This window comes from Octopus bimaculoides, chromosome 11, assembly GCF_046866305.1.
Source record: "Octopus bimaculoides isolate indiv1 chromosome 11, ASM4686630v1, whole genome shotgun sequence".
NCBI lineage: Eukaryota > Metazoa > Mollusca > Cephalopoda > Octopoda > Octopodidae > Octopus > Octopus bimaculoides.
In genome coordinates, this window is record NC_142938.1 from 1807382 (window position 1) to 1827381 (window position 20000).

General features: G+C 37.4%; 1 protein-coding gene across 2 annotated transcripts in view; it reads left to right on the forward strand.

The window, feature by feature from the left end:
- Nucleotides 1-20000, forward strand: part of LOC106876551 (neo-calmodulin) — a 77856-nt gene that overhangs the window by 4049 nt on the left and 53807 nt on the right. Inside the window, exon 2 of one of the 2 annotated variants that reach the window (XM_089359208.1) lies at nucleotides 7231-7288. The exons of the other annotated variant lie outside the window; for it this stretch is intronic. Within the exon in view, the coding sequence (XP_089215334.1) occupies nucleotides 7280-7288 (9 nt within the window). The 5' untranslated portion in view covers nucleotides 7231-7279. The remainder of the gene's footprint in view (nucleotides 1-7230; nucleotides 7289-20000) is intronic. 2 annotated transcript variants of the gene reach the window in all.

Here is a 20000-nt window from a genome sequence, read left to right on the forward strand (position 1 = left end):
TTGTGTGTGTGTGTGTTCGTGCGTACACTTGTGTACGCGCATGAGCGCTGCGTGTGTATGGATGTTTGTGTTCTGGTATGTCTGTATCTATGTGCGTGTGTGCATGTGTGCGTTTGCTAGTCTGTACGTCAATGTTTGTGCGTATATGTGCGTGCGTGTGTGTGTGTGTGTGTGTGTGTGTGCGTGTGTACACTGATTTGCGCGTGTGTGTGTGTGTGTGTGTGTGTGTGAACGTGTTTGTGTGTACGTGTGTGTCTATGTTTGTGAGCTGGTGCGCATGTTAAAATTCTACTTCCGCATTCGATAACAACAAATAACGCGCACGCGCACGTCTGCATATATATACGTGTGACTGTGTGTGCGTATGTATTTATTTGTGTATATATTTGATTATATATATATATGTATTCATACACACGCACATACGCGTGTATATTCTGTATGAGCGTGCATACGGTCAAATATTTGTGTGTAAATTTGCGTTTGTGTACGCGTGCGTGTGTATATATAATTACATTAGCTGTATAGTTAAAGATACATACATACATATATATATATATATGTGTGTGTGTGTGTATGTGTGTGTGTGTATGTATGTATGTATATGCACAGATAACTACTTACAACATCGCGCGCGCGTGCGCATGCAGTCAAGGTATTGCGAAGCCTATATCTACCGAAACTTCGAAGTCACTGTTAATAATGTTTTTCAAAACATACAGCAAACAGAGTAAGCGAAGGAATCCTTTATTTCATTTTATTTTTTTTTTCAGTTATTAGACTGCGGTCATGCTGAGGCACCGTCTTGGGGAATTTTAATCGAATGGATATTGGTACTTATTCTATCAGTCACTTTCGCTGAACTGCTATGTGACGAGGACGTAAACGCGACAACACCGGTTGTCGAACGGTGGTGGGAGACAAACGCAGATACTATGACACGTATAGATGTATATACACACACCGGGCTTCGAATGTGTATATCTTCATTGACAAAGCATTTGTCAGCCCGAGGTTATAATAGACGACGCGTGGCCAAGGTACCACGCAGTGAGAATGAACCTGGAACCATGTGGCTGGAATGTGGCTTATGCCACACACACACACACACACACACACACACACACACACACACACACACACACATATATATATATAAACAATATATGAGTATATGCATATATATGTACATGTATGTATATACGTTCATCTACATGTACATATAGATACATAACTGGGTACATGACGTGGCAAAAGAACAAGGACAAAATGGTAAACAAGGTGCAACAAACAAGCAGGCCACATAGAAACATCCCCTTCATCAGCTGCCACCATTAAAACTCCGGCGTTTCGAAGAATTATACATATATATATATATAATATATATATACCTGTATGTGTGTATAGAGATGTGGATAGACAGACAGACAGACAGATAGACAGACAGACAGATAGATAGATAGATAGATAGATAGATAGATAGATAGATAGATAGATAGATAGATAGATAGATAGACAAATAGATAGATAGATAGATAGATAGATAGATAGATAGATAGATAGATAGATAGATAGATAGATAGATGTGTGTGCGTGTGTGTAAGGTAGTAGTGGGGGGAGTCCATCAACAAGCTGGCAGAGTTACCTCCTCCCATATCCACCAGTCAGTTTACCGTTTGTGGTGCATCAAGTGTGCTGTTCCGTTCTGCAGTGCTGCTCCCTCCACCCCCTCACCTTCCATACGCCATCTCTGTTTTTGTCTCTTGCCTTGTTTTCTGTATCTTTCTCTCTCTCTCTCTCTCTCTCTCTCTCTCCCCTCTCTGTCTCGTTGTCTGTCTGCCTGCCTGCCTGCCTATTTATCTATCTATCTATCTATCCTGCCCCCTCCACACACATACACTTTCTCTCTATCCATGTATGTTGGTGAGTACGTGTGCATGTGTACGTACCTGTACATACATGTACATACATACGCATGCATACGTATGTATATATATGAATATATATATATATATATATATATAGAGAGAGAGAGAGAGAAAGAGATTGAGAGCAACAGCGAGAGAGAGAGAGAGAGACGTGTGTCTGCGCGCGTGTAGATTGTACATATACAATATATGTGTGAGGGTATATACACAAATTCATACACACACACACACACACACGTTCCACAGATATATATGTTCATATCGATGTATGTTTTTATGTATAGATGCATACATCTCTCCCACACACCCATCCTTCTCTCTCTCTCTCTCTCTTTCTTATTTTCCTTTTTATATGTTTGCGCATACATGTGTATATGGATGTATGTATTATATATATCCGTTTGTTTTTATAGGTATTTGTATGAGTAAGATTTTGTGCATCTGCTTTGCAGTACGTATACACACACACACACACACACATACACACACACACACACACACACACATTTATACATACATATAAACATACATACATACATGCATACATACATACATGCATACATACATGAATGCATACATACCTGCATATATTTTTGTGTGTATGTGTGCGCATCTATCTATCAGAGTGTCTCCACAGACCATAAGCAACATGTGTGGTAATCAGACTTTATTGGAAACCTAAGCATACCAACTAGACATTTTTTTTTTTAACTCGTGTCGATCTATTTCAAATATACATATTTTTATGTGGTGGGGAGGGTGAATGACATTTTTACTCTACAATAATTTGCCTTCCAGAATCTTAAAACATTTCGGGCGGTCACCATTCATCGCATTCGCACCTGAAGATCGCAGTGACGTGAAAATTGAGTCGCGAGAAAATGAATTCAGCTTACATATACTCTAACTCATGTATTGAGTTCTCATGAAGTACACTGTGCTTCCATTTCTCTTTCGTTGACAAATTGTAACGTTTGAGTATATGTGTGTGTATGCATATGTATATATGTGTGTGTATGCATATGTATATATGTGTGTGTGTGCGTGCGCGCGCGCGTGTGTCTACATATATATAGACATATATACATGTCTACATATATATAGACATATATATATATGTATATACATATGTGTATGTATATATATATGCATATACATATGTCTCTATGCAAAGATGTATAGATATATGCATACACGTTAAACTTCTATGCAACTTGAGTGTTGTTTTGTGCCTTTACTTTCAGTTTCATGAATGTTCGATCTGTCAAGCAATTATTTTGATCGATACATCAACACGGCTTATTGACTGATTTGTGAGCACTTGTGAAACTTATGAAGCCATCAACCATGTATGTATACATATATACACCCATATCTGTGTGTGTATATATATATATATATATATATATATATATATGTATGTATACGTATGTATGCATATTTATGTATGTGTGTGAGTGTACATATATTCATCGGACAGTCCGATCAAGGCGAAGAAGGCCGAAGCTTTGAAGGAATTACCAATATATACTCTATAGAATGCATTGAGTAATCCTTCAATTTAATGAAAAAATTGTTTTATCGTAACTTGACATAAAAACACACACACACACACACACAAACACACAAACACACACACACACACACACACACACACAGACACACACACACACACACATATATATATATATATATATATGGGAGAGAGAGAGGGAGAGACATATGAAGGAAGAGAGAGAGAGAGAGAGAGAGAGAGAGAGAGAGAGAAGCAGACAGATTGACGGACGGAGTGTGAGAGACAGCTTTATATGGATGGTCCCAAGTGTTTCATTTGCAGCTGCTCGGCAGGTGTAGTTCAGGCGCTGATTTCTAATTACACCACAAGGAGGAAATCCTTCCCCATCTTCACTCTACCCCTACCAAATTTCTACGCAGTCAATTGACCTGCTAGACATAGCAGCTAAATTCCCTCCACTGTATCCTCCCGTTTGATTGAATGGGTGCCCATATTGGCCAATGTAAACTTAATTATGCAAACAGTCATGTGACTCATGACTGAAACCACAAAGAATAGGGCTGATCCGTGATACATATCTACATATATATGTAAAAAGCTCACCTTAATGTACAGAAGCTCACCGGCGCGCACCCCAGCCACCCTTACTTTCTTAACTCCTCATTAGAACCGCATTTCATTTCCAGTCGCTTTTCTTCCATTCGTTTTGCTAGTTTTGCTTTTTTTCCTTTCGTGTTTTTATTCTGTATTTTTTGTTTGATGAAGGTCCAGCGTCCGAAACATCAAGATCATTCGCTTTTTTTAAAGCGTTGAGCTAATACTACATTTGTTATAATTTGTCCATCCTGTGTTTCGATTAAGGTTGTATGAGATGTGTATACACATGTATACACACACGCATATATATATATATATATATATATATATATATACATGTATAGATTTAAGATATGTGTATATATAAGCGTATAATATCCCACTAAACATGATTAAGGTGTATAAGATACGCATGCCTGTTTATCTATTTATCTAGCTAACCATCTATTTCCCTCTCTCTCTCTCTCTCTCTTTTTTTTTTCTTTGTGTGTGTATATATATATATATATATATATATCCAAGGTCCAATAATCACACGCACAGATAAATTCAGATTTATTTTATATGTATATATATATATATATATATATATATATATATATATATATATATATATATATATATATATATAAATATATATATATATATGTGTGTGTATGTATGTAATATATAATATAAAATGTTATATTTTCACAGACAAACAAACACACAGACACACACATATACATATATATATGTAGGTATGTATGTATGTTTCTGGCTGTAAGTACATATATATATATACATATATGTAGACCCACAGATGGGACATTTGCCAAAATTTCAATTTGTGCTACTTAATTAGTTTTGGCCTTCACCACATGGCTATACACTATCTACTACTACTACTTCTACTACTACCTCTCCTAATAATAATAATGATAATAATAATAATAATAATAATAATAATAATAATAATAATAATAATAATAATAATAATAATAATCATAATAATAATAGTAATAATAACACCAACACTACTACAACTAACACTGCTACTGCTGTTAAGGCTTCTATTAGATAATAGTAGCGATGCTACAACCAAGTAGTAGTAGTAGTAGTAGTAGTAGTAGTAGTAGTAGTAGTGGCGAAATTACCCCAGCTGGTGCTGTTTGCTTTATTTTGAAAACTATACAAAATATGCGCGTAATACGTGCGTGGAAGAGTGTGTGTGACACCTTGGGCAAGTGTCTTCTATTATAACCTCGTGAATGGATATTTTAGATGAAAACTGAAAGATGCTTGTCGTGTTTATCTATATGTATGAGTGTGTGTGTGTGTGTGTGTGTGTGTGTGTGTGTGTGTGTGTGTGTGTGCGTGCGTGTATGTGTGTATGTGTGTGTCTTTGCCTCTGTGATTGTACCCCGTTACTGCAAGACAATCGGTGTTGTGTTCACGCCTCCTTAACTTAGCGGTTCGACAAAGAGATCGACAGAACAAGTACCAGGTCTTAAACAAAAATAAGTAGTGTTATCGATTCATTCGATTAAGACATTCTTTCTAGGCGGTGCCCCAGCATGGCCACAGTCTGAAGAATGAAACAAGAAAAAGATTAAAAAAGATATCCGTTGGTTTGTTTACTGACCGATTTCTCCAATCACAATTTACATCTTATAGACAGAGATGGCAGAAAGCGCACAACTGAGATGCAGATAGAGAGAACATAGGACGTGCAAATTGTGTGCATTAGGTTTGGTGGCAGGCAACGAATACTTTCTGAAAAAATACCCATATTTTAATGAAATTTTGCAAATTGGTTTCCAAACGTATAGATTCCGATTAGGTTGATAAAATTTGAAAAGATTTTAACAAATATTTATTGCAAATATACAAATGAGAAGTTTGCTTCATTTTATTTTGAGGCAATAAATATTTTTGCTTTGAAAATTTAGCATTCATTGCATCATTTTGAATACGCATCAAGAATTTTGATAAAAGTTAAATTATAGTTATTGTATTCATGCCATTTTTCCCCATATTACCTATTGGTAGTAAAAATATACTTCCAATGTGACCCGTATCACTGGAATCTTTATATATGTGTGTGTGTGTAGTCGAAAGTTACACCCACGCTTTAATCAGGTATTGTTTCTTTTTCTGTTTTTTTTTTCTTTCCTACTCAACTTTGATAAAAATTCACCCAAAACGTCAGTCTAAACCCCGTCTCCGTTTTTTCCACGCTCTCACTCAACTTACTCGACAAATTGAAATGCTGGAAGTTTCTTTGATATTAGTATGGAAACCATCAAAGATAGGACAACCGCCGGCAGCAGGGTCACCGACCGTTTTTAGAATTAGGCAATCTTGGCTTATTTCACTTACTTTTGCTCCTTCCTGATAAACAGGTGGGCAGTGCCATTCCTAGGATGAGGGGTGTCTCAGCCATTAGAAACGCCGCTTACTCTCTTCTTTAGCATACTCTGGAAGAGAATCGACTAATAGCATATATACATACATACATACATACAGACCAAAAGAGAGATCGCCATGTCCGCTTGCAGCCGGCTCCTGTTGTTCTATGCTGGTTGCCTGGCACTTCTTTGTACGTTTCCGTTTGTCGTTGAGAATTTCTGAACAATGACAGTGGAAACCATTTAGAAATAAGCAGAGTTGCATTTCCAGCCTATCAAATACATTTTGATGCTCTACATTTGAAGGATCGTGGTTGCTGTTTCTAGCAATTGATCAGTTAAGAAACCTCGCTACTTAATTATGCGTGGATTGACAAGAATTTTGAGGAGGTAACTTGATGTATTCGGATAATCTGACAATTAATGTGAGATACACCAAATTACATTTGTGTCTACCTTCCATGTTCGGGATTCTTGTTGCTGTTGCTGTAATGTATTGGTTTCGTGCATCTCGAGTGGGTCATTACCAATAATAAACACATAATCGGTTAAATAATTAAGCAATTGACATATGATAATAAAGAATAAAGAAGACAAACTGAACCAGTGCGTGTGTTCATTATTAGGATATTGACCCTCCCGAAGTACAAATTCTGTTTCAATACACGAGATCACATCAAATACCTTGTAAACTATATACAAAACCAAAATTATGTATTATTTGTCCCTCCTTAATTAATCATTTATTAATTACTGATTTCTTCATAAATCCTTCAGTGTTTTTTTTCTTTTTTCGTAGTCACCGAAATCTTGCCTCCCTGTGTCTGGTCAAACAAGTTATTCTTATAATGATTATGGTAATTATTGATATCGTGATTGTTACTGTTCTTTGTGGTGGTGATGGTGGTGATGGTGGTGGTGGTGGTGGTGGTGGTGGTGGTGGTTGTGCTGCTGCGGCTGCTGTTGTTGTCATTACTATAGAGGAATTTGTTTATATAATCCTGTGCTCAGTGCCCGATGTACACTGCATTTTCAGAGTGTTGCGTGTCTCATAAATATGTCAGTTTTCTCGTACAAAACATGTTTACCTAACACTGTTATACGTTTCAAGAGAGTGCTGCATGATACATACACACGTATATATACGAATATATACATAAAAATATACATACATATGCCTATAGAGTGCGCATACACGCAAATATATATGTGTGTGTGTGTGTGTGTAACCCCACCCCTCGCGCACACACACACACACACACACACACACACAAGAACAAGTATCTATATGTATATGTGTGCTTATATATGTGTGCATGTTTCATTTCGTTAGCGCGTTTGCTGCCTTTTTTTTACCCCGGAGACATGAGCTGTCAAATGATGTTATTGACAAACTCTTCATATAAACACACGCCGATACCAACGTTGAAGTGCTTTACCTCCGTACTGGGGTATGCCTCTAACAAGGTGTAACAAGATTGCCTATCTTCCCTGAAAGCATACATTCCACAGCCGTAATTTAACCACATGGCCACCGATAAATAGTTTTATTACTTGCAACGCACTGTGTACTATTAAAAAGTAAACTAGTTTTTCACTAACCACAAACAAACGTACATATCTCCTCAGCTATCTATGAAAATACTAGTCGACCTGGCTGTCTACTCACCTAATCTCTCCCTCTCTCTCTTTCATTCTCTCTTTCTTACTCTCTTTCTCTCTCTCACTATATATATATATATATATATATATATATATATATATATATGTGTGTGTGTGTGTATATATATCCATCTATCTTTCTGTTTCTCTATCTCCCACTCGTTATATATATATATACATATATATAATATATATGTATATAAATATATATTATATCTGTCTATCTACCTAAATAATTATGCCTATCTAACTATATATATATATATATATATATATATATATATATAAAATATAATATAATATAAAGAGACACATATATAATATATATACACATATATAAAGACACGCATATATACATAAATATACATATGTATATATAAAGACATATATATAAGTACGTACATATATGAATAGATAAATAGATTTGTAGATGAATACTTGCATATACAGACAAATGTGTGTATGTATGTATGTGCTTATAAGTACGTAGATATTGTTTTTTTACTTTTTCTTTTTTTTTTCCTTCTTTTTTGTCAATTCTTTGAATTCTTCAAATAAAGGAGGGACTGGTTTCTGAGATACAAAGCTAGAATACATGAATTTAGATAACAACACTCTGTACATGTCTATATGTGTAAATATACATCAGTATGCACGTATGCACATGCGTCTTTCAATGTGCATATACAAATACATATACACACATACATATATATATATATATATATATATATATATATATATATATATATGTGTGTGTGTGTGTGTGTGTGTGTGTGTGTGTGTGTGTGTGTGTGTGTATTTTGACATAAATGTAGATCTGCATCTACATATAGTGATGGTTGAGGAATGGCGAACACAGACACACAAATACACACACACACATACACATATATGATGGGCTTCTTTCAGTTTCCATCTGCCAAATCTACTCACAAGGCTTTGGTCAGTCCGAGGCTATAGTAGAAGACGCTTGTCCAAGGTGCCACGCAGTGACACTGAACCCGAAACCATGTGGTAGAGAGGCAGCATCTGATGTTACGCATATAAGTTTGTAAGTGGAACAGTGAAAATATGCAAGACTTTTCTCAGGTCCCAAATGTGAATTTGTCTATGTTAACTACATCCCAAAGATGGGGTCTTGTCTCTCTGTCGGAAACCGGCTCCCTCCTCAGTGGAAGATTTATAATAATTAGAAAATAGAAGAGACATACATACATACATACATACATACATACATACATACATACATACATACATATGTATTTGTGGCACAGTTTTTATCCCTTAAGTACCATTCACATGTCATTAGAGTACCCGATGCTATGATGAAAGACCTTTGTCCGATACGTCGCGTTCTGTGATCCATTCAAAACTACATTCTTACAGAGCGAAGTTCTGAACAGTTTCCTCCCAAATATCTACACAAATGAATGTGTGTGTGTGTGTGTGTGTGTGTGTGTGTGTGTGTGTGTGTGTGTGTGTGTGTGTGTGTGTGTGTGTGTGTGTGTGTGTGTATTCATGTTTAGCCTTGTCTAAAATCTAGCGCCCTGTTCATGGCATATCATATTCTAGCCAATCTGTAACTTAGCAGTTCGCCAAATTGTCTACACTAGATTATGTTCCAGTGTGAATGACCAACGAGTGGATAGAATTCGATTGCCTGCTAAAGGGGTTGTGCCCCAGGAGGGCTGCATTCAAATGACTGAAATAGGAAAAAGAATAAACACACAAATAAACAAATATATTGCAGGTTCTGAGAAGTTTGTAGAACTTTCAGAACTCCCGGAGAATGTTAGCGTTGGCAGATAATTCCGTCTGCTTCCCAGTGATCCTTTACTTGTCATGACCCTTATGAACCAGATTAGGGTTACTTTTATCATTGACTTCCGTCTTATCTGATCAGTTGCTGCTGCCATATGTGTGTGTGTGTGTGTGTGAGTGTGGGTATGTATGTATGTATGTTTCTATGTATGTATGTATGTATATATGAATGTACGTATGTGAATGTCATGTTTGCATGTTTCGTTACACGTGAATGTGTTTTTGTGATTAAGTGCGTGTATGTGTATGTATGTGTGTGCGTGTGCTTGATATTTATGTACGTTTTGTACTCTGTGTGTATGTCTGTTTCCTTATCTACCCATATACTTATATATGTATGTATATATGTATGCATGTATGTATACATACATACACACACACACAGACACACACACACACACACATATATATATATATATATATATATATATATATATATATATATATATACAACACACACTCACACACACACATGTACATATATGAGTTCCTGGCTGAAAAGTTCCTGGCTTTGGGTAAAAGAAAATACAGAAGGATCAGATAATTCTGATTTTATTTAATATATTCCCCTCTCAGATTCATACTTATTGCAGCCGATCGCAGTGGTTCGTTAGTTTTTCTAAGCCCTGCAAAAAAACCTCAGAATTTAGGGTCTCCAGCCAGGCCTTTCCCGATTCCCTTAAAGCCAAATACTTTTCAGCACCCATTCAAAGTTCCCGGACTGGTTATATTTAATAATAAATAACTTATTCACTTAAGGTTTGACATCATCTCCTTCGAAGTAGTCACCTTGTGAAGCAATACACCAGTCCCAGCTTTCCTGCCACTTTTGGAATCCGGCCTGGAAGTCGTTGTCCATAAGCGAGTCGAGAACCTTCTGCGATTCGCTCTCGATCTCGATAGTGGTCTTAAAACGACGACCTTTGATCTACCTTTCCATCTTGTGGAAGAGAAGGATGTCTGCGGGAACTAACTCTGGCGAATAAGGTGGGTGTAGAAGCATGTTGTTTTTGGCGGGAAACTCACGAGTGAGGAGATCTCGGTGCCAGAGTGCATTGTCGTCGTGAAAAGTCCAGTTCTTAACGCTCCACAGATCCGTTCACTTTCGCTGAATGACTTCCCTCAAACTCTTCAAAACGTCGCAGTGGAACTCTCGACTGACGGCCCGGCCCTGACTCTGAGGGACGAACTCACGACGCACAACACCGCGGATGCCGAGAAAAACGTTGAGCACGGTCTTGGTTGAGCTGCAGCTCTGTCGTGACTTTTTCGGTCTTGGAGATGAAGGGTTTTTCGGTCGTGACAACTGCAGCTTCGTCTCAGGGTTGTACCCATAAACCCAATTCTCGTCTAGATATTTGTCAGACTTTAAATTGAAAACTAAATAAAAAAAATTTAAAAAACCAAATGAGGAAATACCGTTCAACATTTTGACCGTCGCGCGAATGGTTCTGCCAGGTCGCCATCTTTGATTCAAATTTCTGGCGTAAAACCAGTAATTTTAGGGAGTTGAATTAGGGACTGACATCAACCCTGGTCTTTGGCTGGTACTTTATCGCATGAGGAAACATGTGCCACCAGATTGGTCCTTATCAGCTAGGAATACATTTTGTAAAATATTTGGCCTGAAAAAAATGGTGAGTAGCAGTAGTTGTAGTAAATCAGTTTTATTTAATGAAAACTGATCGGCTGAATGAAGAGGAGACATATGGAGAGTTTCACAGCCAACTTGGTTTAATTTAGACTGATAGATCGACAATAAAGAGATAAATATATGAATTAAATACGAACTGGGACTATGGACAACAACAAAAACAACATTATTTGATTATCAGATTTAGGAAGACTTCCAGACACAGAGACAAAGATAGATAGTTAGAGAGAGAAAGAGAGAAAGAGACCGGGAGAAGTAGACAGACAGACATAGAGATAGATAGATAGATAGATAGATAGATAGATAGATAGATAGATAGATAGATAGATAGGTAGACATAAAGATAGATAGATAGATAGATAGATAGATAGATAGATAGATAGATAGCAATGGGTCGTAAAGAGAGAGAAACGAAGAGAGAAAGAGAGAGGGGCTGCCATGTTGAATATACCAGACATAAATAGACAAACAGGAAACAACAAAGCATAAGATTGATGGAAACTGTGTGTATGCATAAATGTATGTATACAGGTCTGTAGGCTTGTATGGTTGTATGCATGAATGTATGTACAGATAAATACGTGTGAGATAAGAGGGGGCAGTTTTTTGTATATACTAAGTAATTTATATGCTAATATCAATCAATATAGTTATTTTTTAATTCGTGCATATACATACATTCTTACACACACACACACACACACACACACACACACATATGACGGGATCAACGTGCTCATATATATATATATATATATATATATATATATATATATATATATATATATGCGCATGTATATAGCTATGTGTGTGGCGGGGTGTAATCATTATTAGTGTATCGTCACGTTTTTATGTCCAGAAAAATATGCATTTCTATTTATCTCATCAAAATGATCCTATATTATCAAGGGGAGAGGAGAAATAAAGAAATGATGATGTTGAGGTGTTCATACGTTATCAAGAGCATCGAAATCACATTGTCCCGACTTGAAAGCAAAACTGAGACGGTGGGGGGGGGGGACTCCCTGTGAAAGTCATTCAGTCTGTGTCTATAGAATTCTTATGGTTCTAACAACAGCGGGATAGTCGAATCGGTGGAGCTACAGCCAAAATGGTAGTGTATTGAAAGAATCGGTAGAGCTTCCAACTAAAATATCTTGTGGTGTTTGTTTTAGCCTCTTTACGTCTTGTCTTGAAATTTGATCACGATCAGTCTTTTTTTTCTTTTCTTTTCTTTTGTCGTTGATCAATCAAATAAGATGCAATTTAAGAGCTGGGGTCAATGTCATTGACTGTTCTCTTCTCCTAGAATTTCTGGTCCTCTCTTGATGTTGAACTTTATTATCAAGAATTATAAACCAATCAAAAAAACTGTAGAAACCAGTTTAACATGAGTACGGAACAAACTCGGTTATGGTCTTTTATTACTTCGCGAGTAAAAAATCATTTTCGGATCATCAGACAAACTCGGGCACAAAGACACACGCACGCATACACACATACATCCATAAATGCATACATACATATGTGACAAGGCTTTGGTCGGCCTATGGTCATAATAGAAGATACTTGCCCAAGGTGTCATTCAGTGGTATAAACTAGGACGTTCTGTCTCACTAAATGGTTCTCAACCGTTTTTTGCCTTTGGACTCTCATAACCATTCCATGTTTAAAAAAAAAATCCTATAGTTTTTTGTTTATTCTTTGTAATTAAATATCAGGAATTTTATCAAAAAATTCTTAAAATATTTTGAGTATTCTAGAACTAAATTATTGCAGACTTTTGACATGAAAATCTTATATGGACCCCCAAGGGCTGTATAGACCCCAGGTGAGAACTACTACCCTGACTGAATCCTAAGAAAAAATTAAGAGGTATGTTGAAGGTAGAGGCGGTGGAATGACCAGGTGGATGGGGTGAGTGAACTAACTATTCATGAGATCACCGGTTCACTTCTGGTGTTTGGTAAATTTTTCTGGAGAGGTTTTTATAAGGGAAAATGGTAAAGTTTCGTAAGGATGACGTTTGCTGACCCTCTTTTTGTTCGTGTGAAATTGATATGGCAGATGATAAACCACAGAGATGGAGTGTTGGGCTGTCACGTGATTGCATGTAGGACTGTGAGTGTGTGTGCACGCGCGCGCCTTGATCCATATGTATCAGAAATAAGTTGGTGACGAAAGAACTGAGTTGAAAAACATCGATTAGTCGAGATTATCCATGCAATAAGTAGAGAAAACTTCCGTCTAGACGTGTTTAATATCTGGTCAAAATGCGCTTCCAATTCTGTCTTGATTGCGCCATTCTTTTCCATCTTAACCCAAATTGCTTAACTAAATCGCCTTGCCACCACCGTGAAGGTCTTCCTAAAAGCTTCTCCCAATCTCATGGAAACCACTCGGCAACTGCACATGTCCACCTATTGCCCGTGGATCTTGCGATATGTCCAGCTCAGTAGAACTTGTGTTTTCAGTATTCTACGATCCCATCGTTCACTCCGCTCCATTCTCGAATTATTTCATTTTGAAATGACAGACAAACAGACAGAAAGATAGATAGATAGATAGATAGACAGACAGACAGACAGACAGACAGACAGACAGACAGACAGACAGACAGACAGACAGAAAGATAGATAGATAGATAGATAGATAGATAGACAGACAGACAAATAGATAGATAGATAGATAGATAGATAGATAGATAGATAGATAGATAGATAGATAGATAGATAGATAGATAGATGGCCAGACAGACTGTTAAATAAATAGACGTTTACACACGGCTTTGTGTTTAACGAAGCTGAAAAAAAATTTAACTGAACGTCTGCCAAGATATTGTAAATTCACTCATTTTAGGAGCAAAAGTACTCGGGTATTAGGTGGGGAGAGAGAGGGAGACTGTAAGAGAGAGAAGATCTGAGAGAATGAGAGAGAGAGAGAGAGAGAGAGAGAGAGAGAGAAAGAGAGAGAGAGAGAAAGAGAGAGAGAGAAATAGAGAGAGAGAAAGAGAGAGAGAGAGAGAGAGAGAGAGAGAGAGAGGAAAATTCAAATGAAAGGAGTGGGATACAGATAAGGATGGAAATATAGAAACCTTCTGTGTAAATGCATGAGAGAGTGGCAGGGAGAGAGACGGACATAAAAATAAAAGAGAAGGAAGAGAGGAAGGAAAAAGTAAAATAGAGAGAGAGGGGGGGTTGAGAGAGTAAGTGGTGTATTGATATTATATGTTGAATAAAAGGAGGTAGTCAGAATTTTGGATAATTCTTTATTAACGTTTTCGTTCGTTTAACCGAACTTTTCAAGACAAAAATTAAAACCAAAATGATTTTTGTCTTGAAGAGTTCAGTTAAACGGACGAAAGCGCTAATAAAGAATTATATAAAATTCTGACTTTCCTTTTTTAACACACACACACACAAACACACATATATATATAACGATTTATTCACCCGAATGGGTAAAACCTTGAATAAAACTGCATAAGAATGTCTTGGGTAAATATGCACTGCAACTGAACCAACAAAATGAACATAAATGCTACATCAAAGGATATACTAGGACACTTATTCAGCAGAAACACGTGTCGGATTAGAATTTTATGAGAATAATGCTTTAATAAATAAGTTTTGAATATGTATAATTCTCCATTCTTTATGACGCTTTAAGTTAATACAGACACATACATACGCATCTCTCTTTCCTCTCTCTCTCACACACAGAGTCTCTCATATACTGGATAGATACTATCCCTTAGTGGGTTGAACCCCCAGCCCCTAACTCTCTCACGTTATATATATATATATATATATATATATATATATAATACTACAGGCATACATGCATGAAGCAATAGATATCTATATTGCAAAAGGCCCTAAGATTTTAAAGGCCGACTGAATGACAAGAAGCTGCAAAATTTTGTATCATGGATCCTAAGTATTTTAATTAATAGGAACATTTCCAATCCAGCTTTCCATTTGTATTTCATTCTCGATCACCCAGACTATTGTTCTGAGTTATGGCCACCTCAAGTCATCAACTCTCAAAATAAATTCAAACCATTCGAAGTAGCCTTTCCTAAACAAATATTGTTTCCATGCACCAAGTATAATTTATGAGGAGGTCGTCTTCCCTGGAACGATGAATTAAGCGATATACAGTCATCCACATATATATCGGGAAAGTTCTGGGGGTGGAAAGGCGCCAAATTTTAAGCATTAAAATCGATGTTAATCTCCAGAATTGATGCTATTGCACAGTTTCAAAAATCCAGCCTGATTCCTCTCGGATGAGTACAAGGTAATGCATCAATCTGGATTTCAACCGACTTTGATGGTTTTCCCCCGCAACATAGACGTTGAATGAATGTCAACACTTTCAAAACAGATTCGACACACACACGCACGCACGCACACACGCTCTAAGCACACATATACAGACATACACAGAAACATATGCATACACACACACACACAATTCTTGTATATATGGCTTTTCTATTATTAATTAATTTATTCATTTGTTTATTTTATACAAAATACTTTTTTTTTAATGAAACAAAAAAGCGGAGAAAAAAATATGAACAAAAATTTAGTAATATCTTTGCTGAGTCATAACTGATGAATGCTGAATTGGTTTAGGGTGGGGTATTGTCAGCTGGAGGTGGCGGAGAAGTGGGGGGAAACCTGGTAACGGGGATAACCGAGGTCGTTGTTGTAGCGGCGGCGTCGGCGGCGGCGGCGGCGGCGATAGTCGTGATTTCTCTTGTTGTTCTTATTCGTTGTAGTTACAATGGTGATGGCCGCGGCGATGGTGATGCTGGTGTTTGTTGTTGCTGTTGTTGTTGTGTGTGGGGGGGGTGAATCAGGGGTGTTTAAGAAGGTAACAACGGCAGCGGTGCCGGTTGTTGTTGATATTTTCGATCATGGTGGCGGTGGTGGTGGTGGTGCTGGCGCTGGTGCTAACAGCGGCGGCGGCGGCGGCGATAGTGGTGGTGATGGTGGTGGTGGTGGCGATGGTGGCGACGGTGGCGGTGGTGGTGGTGGAGATGGGGTGGGGGGCAAGTTGATTGTGGTAGTTTGATATTGTCGCTTGCTGCTGCTGCTGCTGTTGTTCTTTCTGGCAACATCAGAATATATGCAAATCTCCGCGCGCGCGTGTGTGTGTGTAAAATATTAGTTTCTAACAATAATTCTGGGTCGGAGGGGGCGGGGAGATGATTGTATGCGCATGCGCACGAGAATGTGCGCACACCATTGTGCTTGTGTGTGTATGTAATGTTTGTTTGAGTGCACTTTTAATAAATGTACAAAGATATGTAATTAAAAATGTGCGTGTGTATGTGTAAATATGTATGTGTGTTGCTTTCAATGAACTTATATTGTGTTTATATACACACACACATATATATATGTATATAAGTATATATATTGTCGTTCGTGCATTGGATCACGATCTTAGGATCGTGAGTTCGATTCCTAGCTACGCGTTGTGTCCTTGAGCAAGACACTTTATTTCGTTGTTTCAGTTCACTCAGCCTGCAAAAGTGATTTGTACCCGTAATTCAAAGGACCAGCCTTGTCATATTCTGTGTAATACTGAATCTTCCCCAGGACTACGTTAAGGGTACGCGTGTCTGTGGAGTATTCAGCCACTTGTATGTTAGTTTCGCGAACAGGGCGTTCTGTTGATTAGATCAAATGGAGCAATTGTCGTCGTAGTCGACCAAATGCCAGTTTACGATTGAAATATTTGTGTTTGTATGTGTATACCCGAAGAAATGTGCTTGCAGATGTGTGAGTGCATATAACACTGCACGTGTATGCGTATGTCATTAAACATTAATGCGTATGTGGTCTCTGTGCCAGTGTGTATGCGTATGTATGTTTGTCTGTAGACATGTACATGTGTGCGCGTGTCTGAGGCTAATATATGTGTGTCTGTGTGTGTTTCTGTTTAAATCATGTGTATACATTGTGTGTGCGTCTGAGTGTGTGTGTGTGTGTATGTGTGTGTTTGTGTATGTGTGTATTATCATGTACTTATGGATGTGTGCTTGTGTGTCAGAGGCTAATGTAGCATGTGTCTCTGTTTAAGTCAATATGTGTGCGTGTGTGTGTGTGTGTGTGTGTGTGTTGGTATGTTTGTCGGGTTGTCTATCTGTATGTGAGTCATAGAAGGGAGAAAGAAGCTAAAGGTCATTGTAATCAGGAGATATTGAGGAGTACCGGAGTATGGATTGGTCACCTGGGAGTATTTAGCTTAATGTGCAATCCGAGGAACTATGAAGATCAAAAAAAAAATAATAAAATAGAATAAAGCAACAAAATAATAAACAGAGGAACAACATCAAATCAACAATAGAAAGAATGACGAGGTAACAAGAGTGACAACAACAACAACAACAACAACATCAATAACGACAATGAAAATAACAACAACAACAACAACATTACCGTCACGAACAATAACAACCAGAACAACAACAAAAGAACAACAGAAACAGCAACGACAACAACAATAAATAGAATAACAGTAACAACAACTACAACATCCAGACTAACAAAGCCAACAACGTTAACAACAACTGCAACAACAAAGCGACAACTCTAACAACAACAACACTAATAAGATCAGGTGTGGCTGTGTGGTTGAGAAGCAAGCTTCTTAACCACATGGATCCGGTTTCAGTCCCACAGCATGGCACTTTGGGCTAGCGTCTTCTATTATAGCCTCGGTTCGACCAAGGCCTCTTGAGCAGATTTGGTAGATGGAAACTGAAAGAAGCCCGTCGTATGTGTGTTTGTGTCTGCGTTTGTCCCCCGCCACCATTTGGAAACCGGTGTTGGTGTGTTTAGTTTCCCGTAGCGTAGCTATAAAGGGAGAAGTTCTATGACATGGGGAAATGAACAGAGGTGGAATAGATGAAACGGGACGGACGAAGGTAAAGTTAAGGTCAATGTATATGTGCGTATATATTCTTCCTGTTTCTGTTGTACCTCTATTTCAAAAGGTCAGCCTTGTTACAGTCTGTGTCACGCTGAATCTTTCCGAGAACTACGTTAAGGGTACACATGTCTGTGGAGTGCTCAGCCGCTTGCACGTTAATTTCACGAGCAGGTTGTTCCGTTGATCGGATCAACTGGAACCCTCGTCGTCGTAACCGATGGAGTGCCACGACGACTTTCAGCTTACGACCATTTCAACAGTAGACATGTCAGATAAATCACTTATTGTATTGATTTGTCCATTCAGATGATAAGTGTGTCTCATGTAATTACATAATCATTGTTATATCCATGTCTACAACTTTTCCGCCATCTGCTGTCGAAACGGTCGTAACCTAAAAATAAATGTAAAACCAATACTTTCATACCTTATACTTTTTACATTATACTTCGCGATTGATAAAAATTTCCTGGATTCTCAGTTTGTGTGGAACATTTTCTCCTACTGAAACATTGTCCCCTCCCAGTATTTGAATGAGTGTTGACTGCGGTAACCACCCCCGCGATTTCACAAATCCCTTTTCATACAATATATAGGTGCATGACCTTTACACCTGAATAGTCTTAACAACACAAAGGTATCCATTTACCCTGTTTGGAATAAAATATAATTTAAAAGAACATGCCTCGCACGTAACCACGTGACCAATGAAATCTTAATTTCCTTGTCCTTTTAATAACCGACAAATGAAATTAAGATAATGGAGGATTAAAATTTAATAGGTTATCGATTAATTCCTCCTAATATCCCCCCTCCATTCAATGATTATATTTCACAGAATGATTTTATTTTTGATAGGTTTAGAATCTAATCGATATCGATTAGTTCTTATTAGACTACCCAATTTTTTTTTTGGTAAATTATCAGCGTTTTATGTTTCCATAATATTCTTATGACAAATTATTCTCATTTTTTTTTCTAATAAATAACTATCAATATTTAACAGTATCTACATTCAATTGTTTTCACATAATCTTTGTTTGTTACTCGAATTATTTTAAATTAGATAAACCCTCAACAAATAAAAAAAATTAATAACTTTCCCCTTAGCATTATTTTAGTAGTATATATATATATAGATATATATTATATGTGTGTATGTCTATAACAATAACCAGTTGATTATATTATCTTTGAGTGTATTAAGCAGTTTCCACTGTAGCACCGTGTATGTGCGTGCGTGCGTACACGTGTGTGGCTTTGTGTGTGCATGTGTGTGTGTGTATCTGTATGTGTATGTGTGTGTGTGCGTGTCTGTGAACATGTATGTGTGTGTGTCTGTGTGAAACATGTGTGAATGTGTGTCTGTATGTGTGTGTGCATGAGCGTGCCTGTGCACACGTATATGTGTGTGTTTTTTGTGTCAGTGTGTACATGTGTGTGTGTGTGTGTCTGACTGTATGTGTATGTGTGTGTCT